The sequence below is a fragment of the Gymnoscopelus microlampas genome (assembly GCF_963454915.1).
Source record: "Gymnoscopelus microlampas genome assembly, chromosome: 12".
Classification (NCBI taxonomy): Eukaryota; Metazoa; Chordata; class Actinopteri; order Myctophiformes; family Myctophidae; genus Gymnoscopelus; species Gymnoscopelus microlampas.
The window spans coordinates 11,906,680-11,921,969 of NC_139949.1; the positions used below are offsets into that span (position 1 = coordinate 11,906,680).

The window sequence follows — 15,290 nt, forward strand, 5'->3', positions numbered from 1 at the left end:
AAGATTGTCTAAATCCAAGTCCTTGACTAGTTTCATAAAACATTTGATTCTGTGTCAAAACATATTTGAATATTTAATAATTGTATCCACTATATTTAATAGATTTTTTTTTTGTGGTTTTCAAATATGTTTTGACACAGAAAATGGCCGCCATTGCTATGCCCTATAGTCATGATTAGAGCGAGGGAGGGAGTTTGGTAGCCTAGTCTATTTCTATGCAGCGAAAAGCGGAACTTACTATACATGGGTTTCCTTTTTCTTTCTCTTTTTTACTCACAGTCACGTAGGCATTGGCGGCCCCCATGGCCCCCTTTGGCATGCAGGGTGCCTGTGCCCAGGTTGCCCTTTTGGTAGATGCAGCTCCCAAACCATATATTCCATGCTGTCAGAGACTTTCTATTGTGGCTGCTATACTGGGTCTTCCTCTCAGCTTTCGTACTGACAATAATACTAAGACGAGTATAGTGGAATGTCCACTTCCTATACGTAATGATCATTTTAAATCTTCCCTGTCAATCTCCCTGTCTCTTCAGGGAGATTGACAGAGAGTGACAGTATCTTCACGCTCACAGGGAAACTATATTTTCTCTTCTATACTGTGTTTCAGAAGACAAACAAACAATCAACCAACTTCATAAACAACCAACTGTCCAACAAACCAACAAATCACCTAACCCACTGTTTCTCAAACTGATTATATTGATTATTATTATTTCAAAAGATTTTAAAAACAAAATATTAATTATTCATAATTCTTCATGAATTAAAAACAAATTTTTCAAAAGAATTCAGAAGAATTTTAATCAAATAAATTCCATAAATTAGAAAACAAATGTTTAAGAAGTAGTGAAAATAGCCGGTCTATAAGGCGATCTGCTATTTTCACTAGCTTGGGTCCTGGGGTAGACGTCGCATTTCACTTTTGGGTCTCGAGCTAAAAGGTTTGGGAACCACTGACCTAAAACCAACTGATCGACCAAAGCATCAACTCAACGGGAGCACTTCAAAAACCATGAAGATAAAACCATACGAAAAATAATGGCAATTCTATACTGTTGCAGTCAATATAAAATAAGGCAGTGTACTCACGGTCATTGCAGAATGGACCTCCATAGGTGGTCATGGTGCAGTCACAGGAGAAGCCCTCCCACAGCTGAAGACACACCCCCTGGTGGTGGCAGGAGTCCTCTGTGCAGGTGGTGCTGGGGCCTGAAGGAGGAGGAGAGGTGGAAACAAGGCCCAAGAATCACGTATTTCAGTTACAGTTTTGACATTTAACCCCATTAAGGGGGGTTTAATAGCCCATTTCTTTGGCTATTAAAAAAATAGCAGAGCTTGTAGATTTGCTATTTTTGAAAGATCTTTGAATATATATATTGTTAAGCGAACATTTGTGAACTCAAATCTTTGCTTCTGGGTATTCTACAAATGTCTTCTAAATCCTAACAGTTTTCTGAAAAACCTTATGTTTCTATATCAGGACCTCCCAAAATTATATGTATTTGCCCGCCGACCCCCATCTCAAAATATTTAGTTCCAGGGACCCGCAGAAGCAAAGATTTGAGTTAAAAACGCTTTAAAAATATATATATTCAAAGAGAATTTTTCAATTTTTTTTTCCAGATCTACAAGCTCATTGCACGGCACTCTGTATATAATAATGGTTATAGATAAAAATCTAAAATGAAACAGATAGGTTCCCGGATTGAATGGGTTCATCATTTTCAAGGGTACATCAGCACTATGGAATATATAATTAATTTCACTTAGAATGTCTTCTGTAGGATAATAATAATAATGTAACAAACTACAAGTCAAGTAAAATAATCATGCTCTGTAAATAGACACTGTGATTAATAACCCTGGCAATAGCAAACTGACCACAATTATAAATGTAGCCATAATCATGCAGCCCTAATAGAAATGCATACCCTCCACCCCTTCCAGCTAGATTGTTGTTCAACACCCTCCCCCCCAGAACTGGACCCTGTCTCACCTCCACAGCCACGCTCCACCTGCCCCACCTTGTGTAGGGCATCGGCCAGCAGGTCTGGGAGCCTCCCGTTCATGTCAACAGATGCCAGGCAACCCTGGTATCCCTCTCTGGACGCGATCAGCCTGGGCAGACTGTTGTACATGCCCTTACCAACACCACCTACGTACAGCTCCCCTGTGGAGGACAATAAGGAGCAGTGATCATCACTGTCGCGAGCTCAGAATGGTATTTGTTCATTTATAGATGCTTGTTGAAGTACTGCTGCACTTTGACACCATCACCAAGAGGAACAAATACAGTTACTGCCCCTATAGAACAGAGTTAGAGTAGAGCAGTGGTTTTCAACCCTTTTCACATCAAGGTCCATTAATTATTGGACATTTGAGCCACGTTGATCAAAAATAACAATTCTTTCATTAAGTAATGCAGATGTTTAACAGAATGTAACACTTGAGAGCATAAAATGACGGGTCCATTTGGTTTCATTTTACACTCTCAAGAGTTAAACATCTAATAAGGGTCCATTTGGTTACCAACTCTCCATCATTTAGCTGGAGACCACCTGGAATCCCCTTAAGGTCCACTGGTGGTCCCCGGACCACTGGTTGAGAACCACTGCACTAGAGTAATATCGGCACAGACAGACAAACAGACATACAGTGGATAGATAGATTGAGATCAATTGATCGATCGATAGAGTACATATCTGTAGATAGATGCAATGATAGCTAGATAGATAAGACCGATACAGACAAATGTAAACCCAAAATAAAGTGTCTTGTCTCATGTTTCTGGAACACTACTGGAAGTATTAAAGGACGACTTCACCCATTGAAGATCAATCTATCTTCATATAATAGGTTCTCACTAATGCTCATGATATGATACCATTTTTGTCGACTCGGTCTGTGTCTCAGAGGAGGGCTGTGGACAGTTCGCAATCACCCCTCCCAGTGATATCATCGATGGCGAATCCAAGCTAATAGAAAATGCAGGCTTTCTATTCCTGGACATTTTTGCATGCTACAATGAAAGCCATTGATCGTGCGTTAAAGGTCGGGTGCAATGGCTTTTTCGGTCATTTCATTTTGAAGTCAGTTTGAACCGTCGTCTCAACCAATCAGAAGGTCCCATCCCTTCAGGCTATGGGACGTTGGCATCTCGATCACTGCACCCGTGTGCAGCAGAGTTTGTGTTTGTTTAGAAGAGAAAGAGAGATGGCCAGCTAAGCATTGCTATATGTGGCTTATTTCTAACCTATAGTGTTTTCAGATACATGTTTTAGTGTGTTGATTAAGTTTAAAATGAGTAATACACCGTCTGGATGTCATCTTGACAGTAGCTCTGTAATTAAAATCAGCTGTGTGTGAAGAGTGTGCAGCTATGGGAATCACACAGGTGAATGTAATCAAGATTCATTTATATTCATAAGAGTGATCTATGTCATCACGCAGTACGTTTTTGTTTACAGGAAGTAATTAAGATTGGCTTTTTAGGGACTTTTGATATAAAAATACACAAAAATGGATCCTATGAGACACAGAAAAATTGTAACATTACTGAGGACCAATGATATGAAGATAAACGGGTGAAGTCCTCCTTTAACACTATTCAAACGCTATTCCTTCATTTGGCGTTTTGGAGATGGTGGTGGAGAGAGCGCTCTCTTAACACGTTGGTCCCACAGGTGGGTTGAGACATGATGACTGTGAAGGCCACGGCATACCTCATGCCTTATGGATGGGGGGACATTGTCCTCCTGGAAGAGACCACTACAATCAGGATAGAAGTGATTCATCATACTGTAGGATAAAGGTGATCACTCAGAATAACTTTGTATTGATTTGCAGTGTGCCTCTTCCCTATAAGAGAACAATTGGCTCCCCAACAGCATAACAGAGCCACTCTCAGGGTCAAGCATTCAGGCCTGTACTGTTCCCTGTGTGTATAGTACACTACACACACTCGCCCACTTGTGGAGGAACAATGGTGAAGGATGACTCATCATCGGACCAGATCACTTTTTTGCACATCTCTGTAGACCAGTGCATGTTTTTTTTGCACCACTGAACTCTCAAATGTGCATTTGTCTTTGCAATGTGGGTCAAGCACTATCTCTCTATGTAGTTGTTGAAGGACTGTTCTTGTCTGATCATGTCCTGCATTGACCAAAGGATGCATTAGTGTGATCATGTAAGTTTTTCCTTACATATCACACTAATGCACGAGCATCACAGTCATCAAATGTGCACTTACGGCTGCAATTTCCAACCCCATTTACTGAAGCATTTGCCACAGATCGAAACACAGATGTCAACTTTTGTCACTTTTTCCTATTGAACCATTAGCAGTCTCCGTGACTGAAGTTGTGGCACATGCCATAGAGAATGACTGGATGTTAATTGCTTAATTGTATCATGCGGTCCACCTGTGTGGAGGCATCTGCATTCATTGTTTCTCCACTCATTTATTCCGATTTGTCCTTTAATGTGTCACCTGTCGGTCGATCGAAAGACAGACAGACAGACAGACAGACAGACAGACAGACAGACAGACAGACAGACAGACAGACAGACAGCTACTGTAAAATAGAATAATTTAGAGCAACCATTCTACAGTACCTTTCAGGTCCAGGTTGCGGGCTCCGTTGGCGTGTTGGGTGACAGTACGGGAGTCAATCTTAAGGATGTGTACATTGTTGTTGTCACGTGAAACCACCACATTGTGCCACTGGTTGTCGTTAAGGGGCTTGTCAGAGTTCCCCTTCATTAGTGACGGTCCGTTGCCCAAGTCGAAGACATAATGAATGTACCTGCAACAAAACCATTTCAAGGTATGGATTGATTACAAATTAGGACAAATTAGCAGTATTTTACACTGTGTATTTGTGTACTATTATGCAATGCTTTTTCTACACACAAAGTATCCTTACATTAGTACACAATTTAAAATATATATATTTAGCAAAAATGTTGCTATAATATCAGTGGTTCTCAGGTTTTTTCATCTGACATCCTCATTTTGAGGGTCACCACCCCCAAAATGTATTTGTCCGCGGACCCCCCCCTCCAATCTCAAAATATTGTGTTCCAGGGACCCCCCTGAAGCAAAGATTTGAGTTAAAAATGTATATTACATATTCAAAGAGTTGCACACATTTTCACGTTTTTATTTTTGAATAGCCAAAGAAATCTTAAAATGTCACACAGATGCGTTCTGTTCCCGGTCTTACGTAATGGGTAAAGATAAAACAAACTAAGGCGGAACAGCTCCTCCTGTAGTCTCTCATGTCTGCAGCGGTGTCTGCTGACTAAGTGCTTACTGTGTGGTTGAAAACCTCAGAGAAAGTGTGACTGTGGATCAAACACTAACTGTTATCTCCTACGCCGGCTTCCTCTGGATAGAAAACACTTTCTCTCTCAAAACCAAATTATTTGCCAGGAATAAAACTTTTTTTTAAAGGATATGCCTGTTTCATTATTTACACAACAGAGCTGCGAGAGAGAGAGAAAGTGTGAGAGATCTCAGGGAAACAATTACCATTTCACTCTAGGAGAAAACATCGAATCACAGCGTACGGCACTAGCAATACTTATCTAGGGCTGACAATGAGCTCATCGGGGAGCTTCAACACAGCAATCACATCATTTACAGAAAAAAAGCACGGCGAGCCTATTATGCACTTTGAATAGACATTTCTAAATTCAATCCCCCATAACAATTTGGCTTAAAATATTTCAATCCTCTATTCAACTGATTTTAATGTATGGCAATGAAGTCTGGGGACCTTTACTAAAGAGTAATTACAAAACATGGGACAAAAAACCCGCCAGCAGAATTTACTGCATCTAGAATTCTGCAAGAACATTCTGAGTAACAACAGAACCTGGCCAGACCTGGCAACCAGGGCTGAGATTTGCAGATTTCAAGTGATGCTTGCGATGGAGAAAAGAGCTTGTAAAGTAAATGCTACTCAGAAGGCAATGTTAATTGAAATGAATAACAAAAGTGACTATAGCCATAATTGGCTAAATCAAATTAAACACAACAAATTAGAATATACATTTACAAAGAGAATATCAGCCTGCAAGTAGGCCTGTCACAAATATTACATAATCGTCTGGTCGCAATTATTTGAGATAATCGTCATAATCGTTTCCAAATGTTCACACATTTTCACACAGTTTCAAATGCAGAAATAGCAGATCTACAAGCTTATATCTACAAGCTTATATCTACAAGCAGATCTACATAGCAGATCTACAAGCTTACAATGCTTCACTTTGTGACGCATTGTAAGCTGGTAGATCAGCTATTTCTGCGTTTTTTACATCATTTTTTTTACATAATTATTAATGTCAATAATTTCTTTATATGTTTAAGTTATTTGTCATATCTTCCTTGTGCATTTTTTTATTACGAAGCCTGAAGGGCTTCATATGTTCCAATGTTTGATGCCAAACACACAATTAAATCGTTAATCACAATTATTTGAGTGACAAATAATCGTCAACTTAAATTTGTAATCGTGACAGCCCTACCTGCAAGCCATCTCGTTAAAATAAAGATGCTAAACAACGGCAAAACTTTACAAAATACAGGGTCAGTGACCTCGGTCTCGCCATTGAGATGGCGTGGTAAAAAAACATGGTTAGCCAAAGAAAATAGAATCAGGAGATATAAAACAGAAAGTCACTTCTCGTTACATTGCGAACAGCAGAACTACAAAAAAAGACACTCCCATATACTCCCAATTGTAATTTGTTTAGGTGTGCTCAGAGATAACAACAAGAACAAGAAGAATGCGGGATTAACACTTGCCCCCAATAGTTCCCAAAACTACTGTATAGTTCCAAACACTGAATCCTCATAATCGGTGTTTAAGTACGTGCAATACATGAACCACATGATCACATTGCAGCAACATCAAAGAGTGCTCCAACTCTCTTTTTCAATGGGTCTTGTGAAAAGTATCAGAAAGCCGGCGATTTCCATCAACCAAACATTATGGTAAAGATTCCAAATATTCTCTTTACATAACAAAAAAAGCTATTAGGAGGGAATATAAACACCGTGGAACTTATTTAGAAGCCTTTGTTTATTACTTTGTCATCAGATGTGAAAAGAAATGTAAATGCAAAAGTAATACCCTTCTGCCCCCTACCACTGTATTCGCCTATTCTTAGTTCTTTTTAGTTTTTATGGAGTTATTTTAACACCGTGGCTAGCCGTCTATAAAAGGGTCTGTGTGGGTGTGTGTGTGTGTGTGTGTGTGTGTGTGTGAGTGTATGTGCGACACATTTTCCGCCCACGTATGTTTTATACTTCTACTAAATATTAAACTTTTATTTCACCTTTTTCTCCCCAATTTGGTGGTTATGCCAATTGTTTCCTCCCCGCACACATTTCTGTGCTGTCACTGGAGTTGTATCCCACTGACTCACCTGCCTGTGAGGAGCCCCCACCGGGAGGACATAGAGCCTTTGTCCTATTCCTCCCGCCCAACACTCCCTGCTGACACATGCCGCCCCAGCCCATAGGATTACATGCAGAGACAATTATCATCCTCCCCCTGACCGGCTTCCACCCCCCGAACAAGGGCCACTTGTGTTTGTATAGACACTCGACAAAGCCGGATGCACCGCGGTGGATTCGAACCCACAACCTCGGCGGTTGGTCGGCGGGCTCTTTAGCACTTGCGCCACCCAAACGATCTAAATATTTAACTTTAAATGTATAACAATGGAGCTCTGGTCTGGTTGAATCCTTTGCCCAATTGTTTTTCTCCCCTTTTATTATGGACAACATTCTTTGTTCTATCTTATCAAATTAATTGCATTGCACTGTTTTTAGCAGCATTTGATTATTGTTGTTGATGATTGTTGATATTTTGTAGAACCATTTATTGCAAACACATTAATTGGTTCAATTGCCAGGGGCAATGAATCATTTTTGACATTGTTGTTCTTAATATGCAGCACACTGAATAAGTCATTAATAGTGAAGAAATAGGTTTGAGTGGTAGAAAGAATGATAATGGTACTATGGCACTAACTGTTGTTTATCACTGCTGCTTCCACTCTGGCCACTCCCACTCTGTGCTTCATATCAACTATTAATTTGTGATAAACAAAACATTTATGACATGTTTTTCTTTTTAATATATGGCAGGCCCAAATAATGGAGATATTAATCTCTATCTAAGAAGATGCTACTTATCCCTTCAATCTGGGACAGCATTTGTGTCATTTTAGATGTTGCTGAATATATAGCAACATAAGTTTTTCAGAAAACTGTTAGGATTTAGAAGGCGTTTTTAGAATCAGCCTCAGGTCTAGATACTAGATTTGATTCTTTAATAAATATTGGTGATCCATTGTGCCATGTTGTTATAGGGCCCGGAATTTCTAGTGGCTTCTCTGCATGAGCACATGTTATGACAGAATACAATGCAGTGCTTTACTTGGCCCAGTTCCACTGCCTACTACTCTTACTTATTACCATTCCATGTCCTGTAGTGAAGTAATATCCTACAAATAAACGCAGATAAAGGGTTTATCTAAGCTGATCAGACACAAGTTTGGCATTTGGTTGACATTTTGATTCGGCAATCAATTCAGTTTTACTTTGTTTACAACAATTTTTCTTTTGGTTTATCTTTGGTTTTGTCTTTTTGTTTTTAGAGAGAGAGAGAGAGAGAGAGAGAGAGAGAGAGAGAGAGAGAGAGAGAGAGAGAGACACAGAAACAGAGAGAGAGCGAGCAAGACAGAAACAGAGTGAGCGAGAGAGAGAGAGAGATATCTCTATCTCTTGGTTCTCTGCACAAATTATTCATTTGCTTTTCATCATTATTTTATCATTGCTGTATCACTTTGAGCGCATACTATTTATCATCTTTCTGCTAAAAAAAACGAAACAATAAAAAACCCTTCAAGTTCGAATTGATTTCCACATTCCAAGCCCCTCACAATACAACTCACCCTTTAACTAGCTCCACCACTATAAAGTCGCTGCCATCTCCGGAGTTGTAAAGTATGAGCCCGTCTGTGCTGGTGGTCTTAAACTGGAAGAACAGGTGCATGGAGGCGTAGGCCTGCAAGGTGGAGAAGGCGAGGTAGCTGGCTTGGGTGACGAAGCTCACAGGATCGGCCACGATGCTCCGCATGCCGAAGCGGGCGTTCAGCTCGCAGTACGAGATGTCCCCGTTCTTGCACTGGTCCAGATATGGCATCCCGTTGAAGACGAGGGCTTGCAGGTGGCCAATGAAATTGGAAGGTACCACGGAGATGAATCTCCTCTCCGTCATGATGCCGGTCTCGATGCTGTTGAACTCCAGTCGCGTGTGGGCACCGGTCATAAAACCTATAAGTGCGAATAAATGCATGTTAAACTGCAAATATACACACATCATTGTCTACGGCAGCAGTGGTACGAGGTAGATGCTAGGAACTGGGAGGTTCTGCGCTATGGGCTTGTAGATCTGCTATGTTTGAAAAAATCGTGAAAATGTGTGCAAATCTTTGAATATATATTTTTCAAGGCGAACATTTTCCAGAAGCAAAGATTTGCACAAACGTTCAAAAATTGTAGATCTACAAGCTCGTAGCGCGGCACGCTATGAGCTTGTAGATCTGCAATTTTTGCAAAGCCAAAATATAAAATAATGGTTATCGCTCAAATTTTAAATGACACAGATGCGTTCCCGGATTGAATGGGCTTGCATAGTTGCCTCTGACGTTGTTGTTGTGTGTGAATGTGTGTGTGAATGGGTGAATGTAACGCACATTGTAAAGTGCTTTGGATAAGCAACATTTGCTGTATATAGCTTGGCTAATGCTCCCCCTTCAGCCTCAGAGTCAGGAGGGTCAAGCATTGGCCAGGAGATGCAGAGAAGTATTTATGTATGTATTTGCACACACAAGGACTTTATCTCTGAGACCCAAACTCTAATGACTCAGTATGTAGCGTGACAAACTAACGCACTGAAATGATGCCACATGAGCTAACGCTGGCTTAAAAAAACCCAAAAGCATTTGGACTCTCGCCACAAAAGGGGAACAGCGTTATTTGTGGGATTGCTTTTGCTTTTTTTTAATTTTTGGTCTGGGGAAGAGTGCCAGGAGGAGCACCCGTGGTGTGAGGATTTATGCTGGCCTGTTTTGTTTGGACAATAAAAGGCTCTCTGCTAAATCTGAAGCCATTTCGAAATGTCATTTCCTTGCCAAGGCTGTTAGGGTGCTTTCCACTTACCTTCCACGGTCACATTGTCCACAGACAGCTGCAAATTCTTCCCGCGGCGCACCACCTTCACCGTGTGCCACTCATTGTCATTCAGCTTCTGGCCTACCAGGAGCATCTCTGGTCCCTTGCCTGGGAGGCACAGTAAGGACATTCCCAAGTGACTACAAATCAGTTCTTTATGGATTCATCTAGGGGTGCAACAGTTAATTGAACTAATCGAGTTGATTGATTATAAAATACAATCCATTTGAATGAGATAATAGATTTTCAAAAATAAGCCGAATAAAATAGCCGAGCTCACAACGCTTCGCGATGCAACACGTTATGAGTTTGTAGATCGGATATTTTCACAATTTTTGCGTGACACTGTTGTATAAAGACTCTAAAAACAAATATTTAAAAAAAAAACACGTGCTTCTCGATTATTCAAAAACGTAATTTACAGAATAATCGTTAAGAAAATAATCAATAGTTGCAGCCCTAGATTCATCCTCTCAGTAGAGAAGCACCTCCTAGTCCTACAAAATATAATATAATATGTTCTGTATCACATGCACACAGGCATGAATGAACCAGTCAGCCCACTGCAAGTCTCACTTTTTGGAACCACTCAGAAATCAGTATACTGTAGGTGCAATACCAGCGAGGTGAATAAAAGCTACACATTGTGTCTTACTTCTGACGAGCCATGTTCATTTCTATTGAGAAATATGTCTCCTACTCAACATGAATATCACAATATCTGCGCTGAACAATCTCAGCATGCAAATCAATTTTATAGATTGATTTGACGGAATGTCTCACTAGCAAAAAACACTGGTATATCCTTACAGAGAACCAGAAAATAAACACATCTGCACAATGCCTTGGTTTAGATTTGTACTCTAGAAGGTTTGATTCTGTTCCTCAATTATTCCTTTTCTTTCCTCAACCCAAGGGTGCTTGAAGATCCAGACACATTGAAAAAGTCTTGTGTTGTTCTTTTCGCTATAAATTATTCCGGTACAGTACTCCTTTGCCCTTTTTCTACTGGTCTTAAGATTATAAAATAGGTCACAGCGCAAAAGCTTGCCACTGCAGCCAGCACCATCAGCCACAATCAGTGCCGATGCAACAGGCCGACGCCGCAGTTCAAAGGAGTTCTGACATCGCTTGGGAAGCTAATTGGCCATGCCTAAGCCAGCTGGGCCTTTAGGGGTTTGCCTGTCTAATTGAGCTTGGGGTGTAGGAGAATTCCAAGGGACATCGAAAGGACAAGTGGATGCGGCTGAAAACAATAATAAACAATAAAGGCAGTGAAATTGGCTCTAACGCAGGTTCTTCATACTGTATCCTCATCTGATGTGCATTTTTGCAGGTGTCAGGGTCCAAAAACTCTGCTCTGTTTACCAGCTAAATCCTCATGCAGAGGTAGAAAATTGTTTAGATAGTGGGCAGTTCATTATATTTTCTTTATTTGAACAGTAGGGAGGCTGAGAGGGAGACACAGTAATCACAAAAGTATTACATTCTAAGCACGATCAGGAACAGCTTCCAGACACCTTTTGAAAAAGCAGTAAATGCTAATGCCTCTCTACAATTTGGAACTTTTCTCTTTTAAAACTGTTAACACGCCACTTCCAAAGTAGAACATTCTACATTTCAGTAATCCAATCAACACCTCCTTTTTCTAAACAAAATCAGTTGTATACAGTTGTACTAGGGGTGTAACGATACAGTAACCGTATCGATGCATCAATTTTAATTCATCGATTCAACTGTATCAATATGCAAACAGCAACAAATTGTATCGCTTGACTTTGTATCGTATCGTAATGCAAATAATCGATTGAGTTGATACTAAGTACTTGTGTGTTTTTATGAAGAAAATAATAATTAATTACTTTTCCATTCTATATCGCTATACTTGGTCTATCGATAAATGTGTGTAATCTGTCAAGGTGCGAGTTTGACCATAATGTGTTCAAATATTACAATGTCCATGTATTTGCCAGATAATCACCGTGTTTGCTTATATCCATAATAATATTGTTTTCCCTTAAAAAATATGCACTATCCACATTGTTTTAGTTAGTAGTCACTGTATTAATTTCAAGTCATTGAATCATATCGTATCACCATGAATGAACCAATATCATCCATGTATCGTATCGTCAACGAACTATGTATCGTGATGCGTATCGTATCGCAGTTAAAATCATTACACCCCTAAGTTGTACACAGTCAACTGCTCCCAATAAAGAACACTACCAGTTCTATGAGCTAAGGCCATAAACCTTACAGAGGCAGGTCCTTTTTAAGAGTAAGTAATGAGGCAAACCAGCTGTCTTTGGCGGCATTGTTTGATCTGGGCACAGATTTCGTGACATTAAATAATTTAAACTAGGTCAGCCTGTTGGGTGTAAATTTGTACAAAAAGTCAATTGTGGATCCTTGTTATTCAATCCCTCTTGGTACTATCAAACAAAAACATTCTGTATAAATCAAGTCACTGATTGGATGCACAATGAATTCAAACTATTGATAATTTGCATCAGCTAACAGATAAAAGACAAAGATCATTTCCATCAGCTAACAGATAAAAAGACAAAGATACTTGTTATACAATCAGAAAAAGAGAAAGGAAATCCCTTTGCACTTAGGTTTAATGTATCTAAGTGATTCAACATTCTACAGTCACAACATCACAATGATTCTATACTATGGCAAAAAAGGTGTTCTCGTTGATTCGAGAAACAGAAAATTGTTGTCATTGTCAATGAACATGAAGTGCAGACCCAGACAGAGCATACAGTACGGATGACAGATTAGTAGCCTAGCTATTTTAAGTACTCCTTATCGGCACATAACTTTGCATAATTTGTGCACATCTTTGTCTGCAATCTTTTGAAGTATGCTGATTTTTCCTGTGCGTACCATGGCCTATACAAATTGACTTATGCAATATTTTAACGCCTATCTACTGTACTAACCAGCATTTTTTGGCGCTCGCCGACAAAGCCCCCGATCTGAGGCAGATAGGGGTTCCAAATATCTGGCAGAGATGTGCTACGAGGGCACAGGACAGGTGGACATGGGTGCTTGTTTGATTGTATAAACTATTTTCTTTTTTTTAACAGACAAACTGTCTGTCTGTCTGATAGATTTATAGAATAGACCTTTATTGATGAGCAGGTGTCATAAATATTGGTAGCAATGTTGATAATTGATATTGCAGTGATAGTCTATAAGACTGGCTGGAACACTGTGCCTACAATTGCCCGCGTGTAATTATTTGGGAACGTTTGTCCTGCGCTCAAACTGCACGGATTGCCAGATTCTGTGAGGGGATAAATTCTTAAATCGGCACCTACAGTATGGTAGTAGCCTACATAATGTTCGTCACGATTGGCATCCTTTTTGAATAATAATTTCACTGAACACAGACCGAGAAAATTACTAAGTCCCTTCCCTATATGGCACACTAGGTTGGTTGAATTAGTTCATTAGATAAACGTTGCACAAATCATTATCCTCGACCCACATGGCCTTAATAATGCAAATGAAGAGGGACAAACTAATTGAACTAATAGAGCTGTAATCATTATTCAAATAACAATCATTATATAAGCAACTGTTATATTTACATTAAAAAAAAAGGAACAAATTAAAGCGGGAAATTGTATAGCACAGTTGCTCTCATCAAGAAAAACAAACATGCAAGACAATAAGCAATAAGGACGTCTGAGGACGACCTAGAGAGAGAATAAGGATGGAAGTACATTAAAATGCACTAGAATAAAGACAATAGTGTGATCACTCATGCAGTTTCAGAAACCACAACGACTTAAGACACGCTATTTCAAGAGAGTTGTGTAGTGTGAACTGCACAGCGATCTGACGACTTTGAATGTCGTGCAGTGTATAGGTGACATTTCCTTACCAGAGGCAGCTACTGTATATTAAAGATTCCAGTTTAATCTATACAAATGTAATGTGTTTCACATAATATATTTAACAAGATACACTTCAAAGGCACCGCAATGTTATACAGTTCAGAATAATGAGTGAGCTGAGACTTTGAACAGGAGCTGGGGCGCGTTAATCAAAGCATGTTAATTATGCTATTTTGTAAAACAAATGCCTCATTTTAAATTGGAAAATATAACAATGCACTCAGTATACAATTCCACAGATGAATCATTCTTGACTCAAGGACACTGCTGTAATATGTGTTCTTGTAAATTGCAAGGCCCCCGCTGCCCTTTTGTTATTGAGCTGATCATTGCTCTGGGCATCTCCTTGGCAGATGCTCCAGATGGTCTGCATCTCTCATTCCATCCCAAATGAAGGCCGATTAAAGACAATAATGCATCGTATAAACTCATCAGAAAAGCTAGTTATGGCTGCATCCTTGAATTTTCAATGCCCTAAACAGAATTTTCTGTCCAGTCTTGGCAAATGGCACTGAACAATTTGCACCAACTTCCTTTGAAATGTGTTAATTTTCCTTGCCTATGACTACATATTGAATTGATGCAAATGAATACAAACTAGGTCAGCTATAGAATATAGCTCATGAATATTAGGTGGAAGTCACGAAGACACCCACCTTACTGCAGACTTCAACACTGGAATGATGTGCCATTGTAAATGACAGCTTATTCCTCAACATGCACCCAAGTAATCAATATCAACTCAATTCAATTAATGAGTAAGATAACATGTCCAACAGAGCCTAGTACAGCATTACAAGTCCGAATTTCTATGAATCAATGTCTTGTTGTTCCTGACAAGTCCCTTTCATAAACACTATTTCTCTTGGGTCCCACCCTGTGCAGCTATGGCATAATGATGTTGCAATGCCATCTGCTGGTAGGTACAGCAAGTGGAAGAGGCAAAGACTAGAAGCCATCTATGACAGGGTGGGCGTTTGTCCGTCCGTCCGTCCGTCCGTCCGTCCAGAGCAAATTTCACAAACCGCTGGACCGATCAGTGCCAAACCGTATATATGCACACTACCAGTAGACAGTTCAAGTTTTATACTTTTTCAAATATTTAACATAGCTAAGTC

General features: G+C 39.8%; 1 protein-coding gene across 1 annotated transcript in view; it reads right to left on the reverse strand.

Moving 5' to 3' along the window:
* The window catches only part of nrxn2a (neurexin 2a), a gene marked incomplete at both ends in the record, with an annotated part of 214,644 nt that overhangs the window by 100,295 nt on the left and 99,059 nt on the right, over positions 1-15,290 (reverse strand). Inside the window, 5 exons of the mRNA XM_084075179.1 lie at positions 1,090-1,209; positions 1,997-2,170; positions 4,618-4,808; positions 8,977-9,358; positions 10,247-10,366. Coding sequence (XP_083931305.1) covers positions 1,090-1,209; positions 1,997-2,170; positions 4,618-4,808; positions 8,977-9,358; positions 10,247-10,366 — 987 coding nt within the window. The remainder of the gene's footprint in view (positions 1-1,089; positions 1,210-1,996; positions 2,171-4,617; positions 4,809-8,976; positions 9,359-10,246; positions 10,367-15,290) is intronic.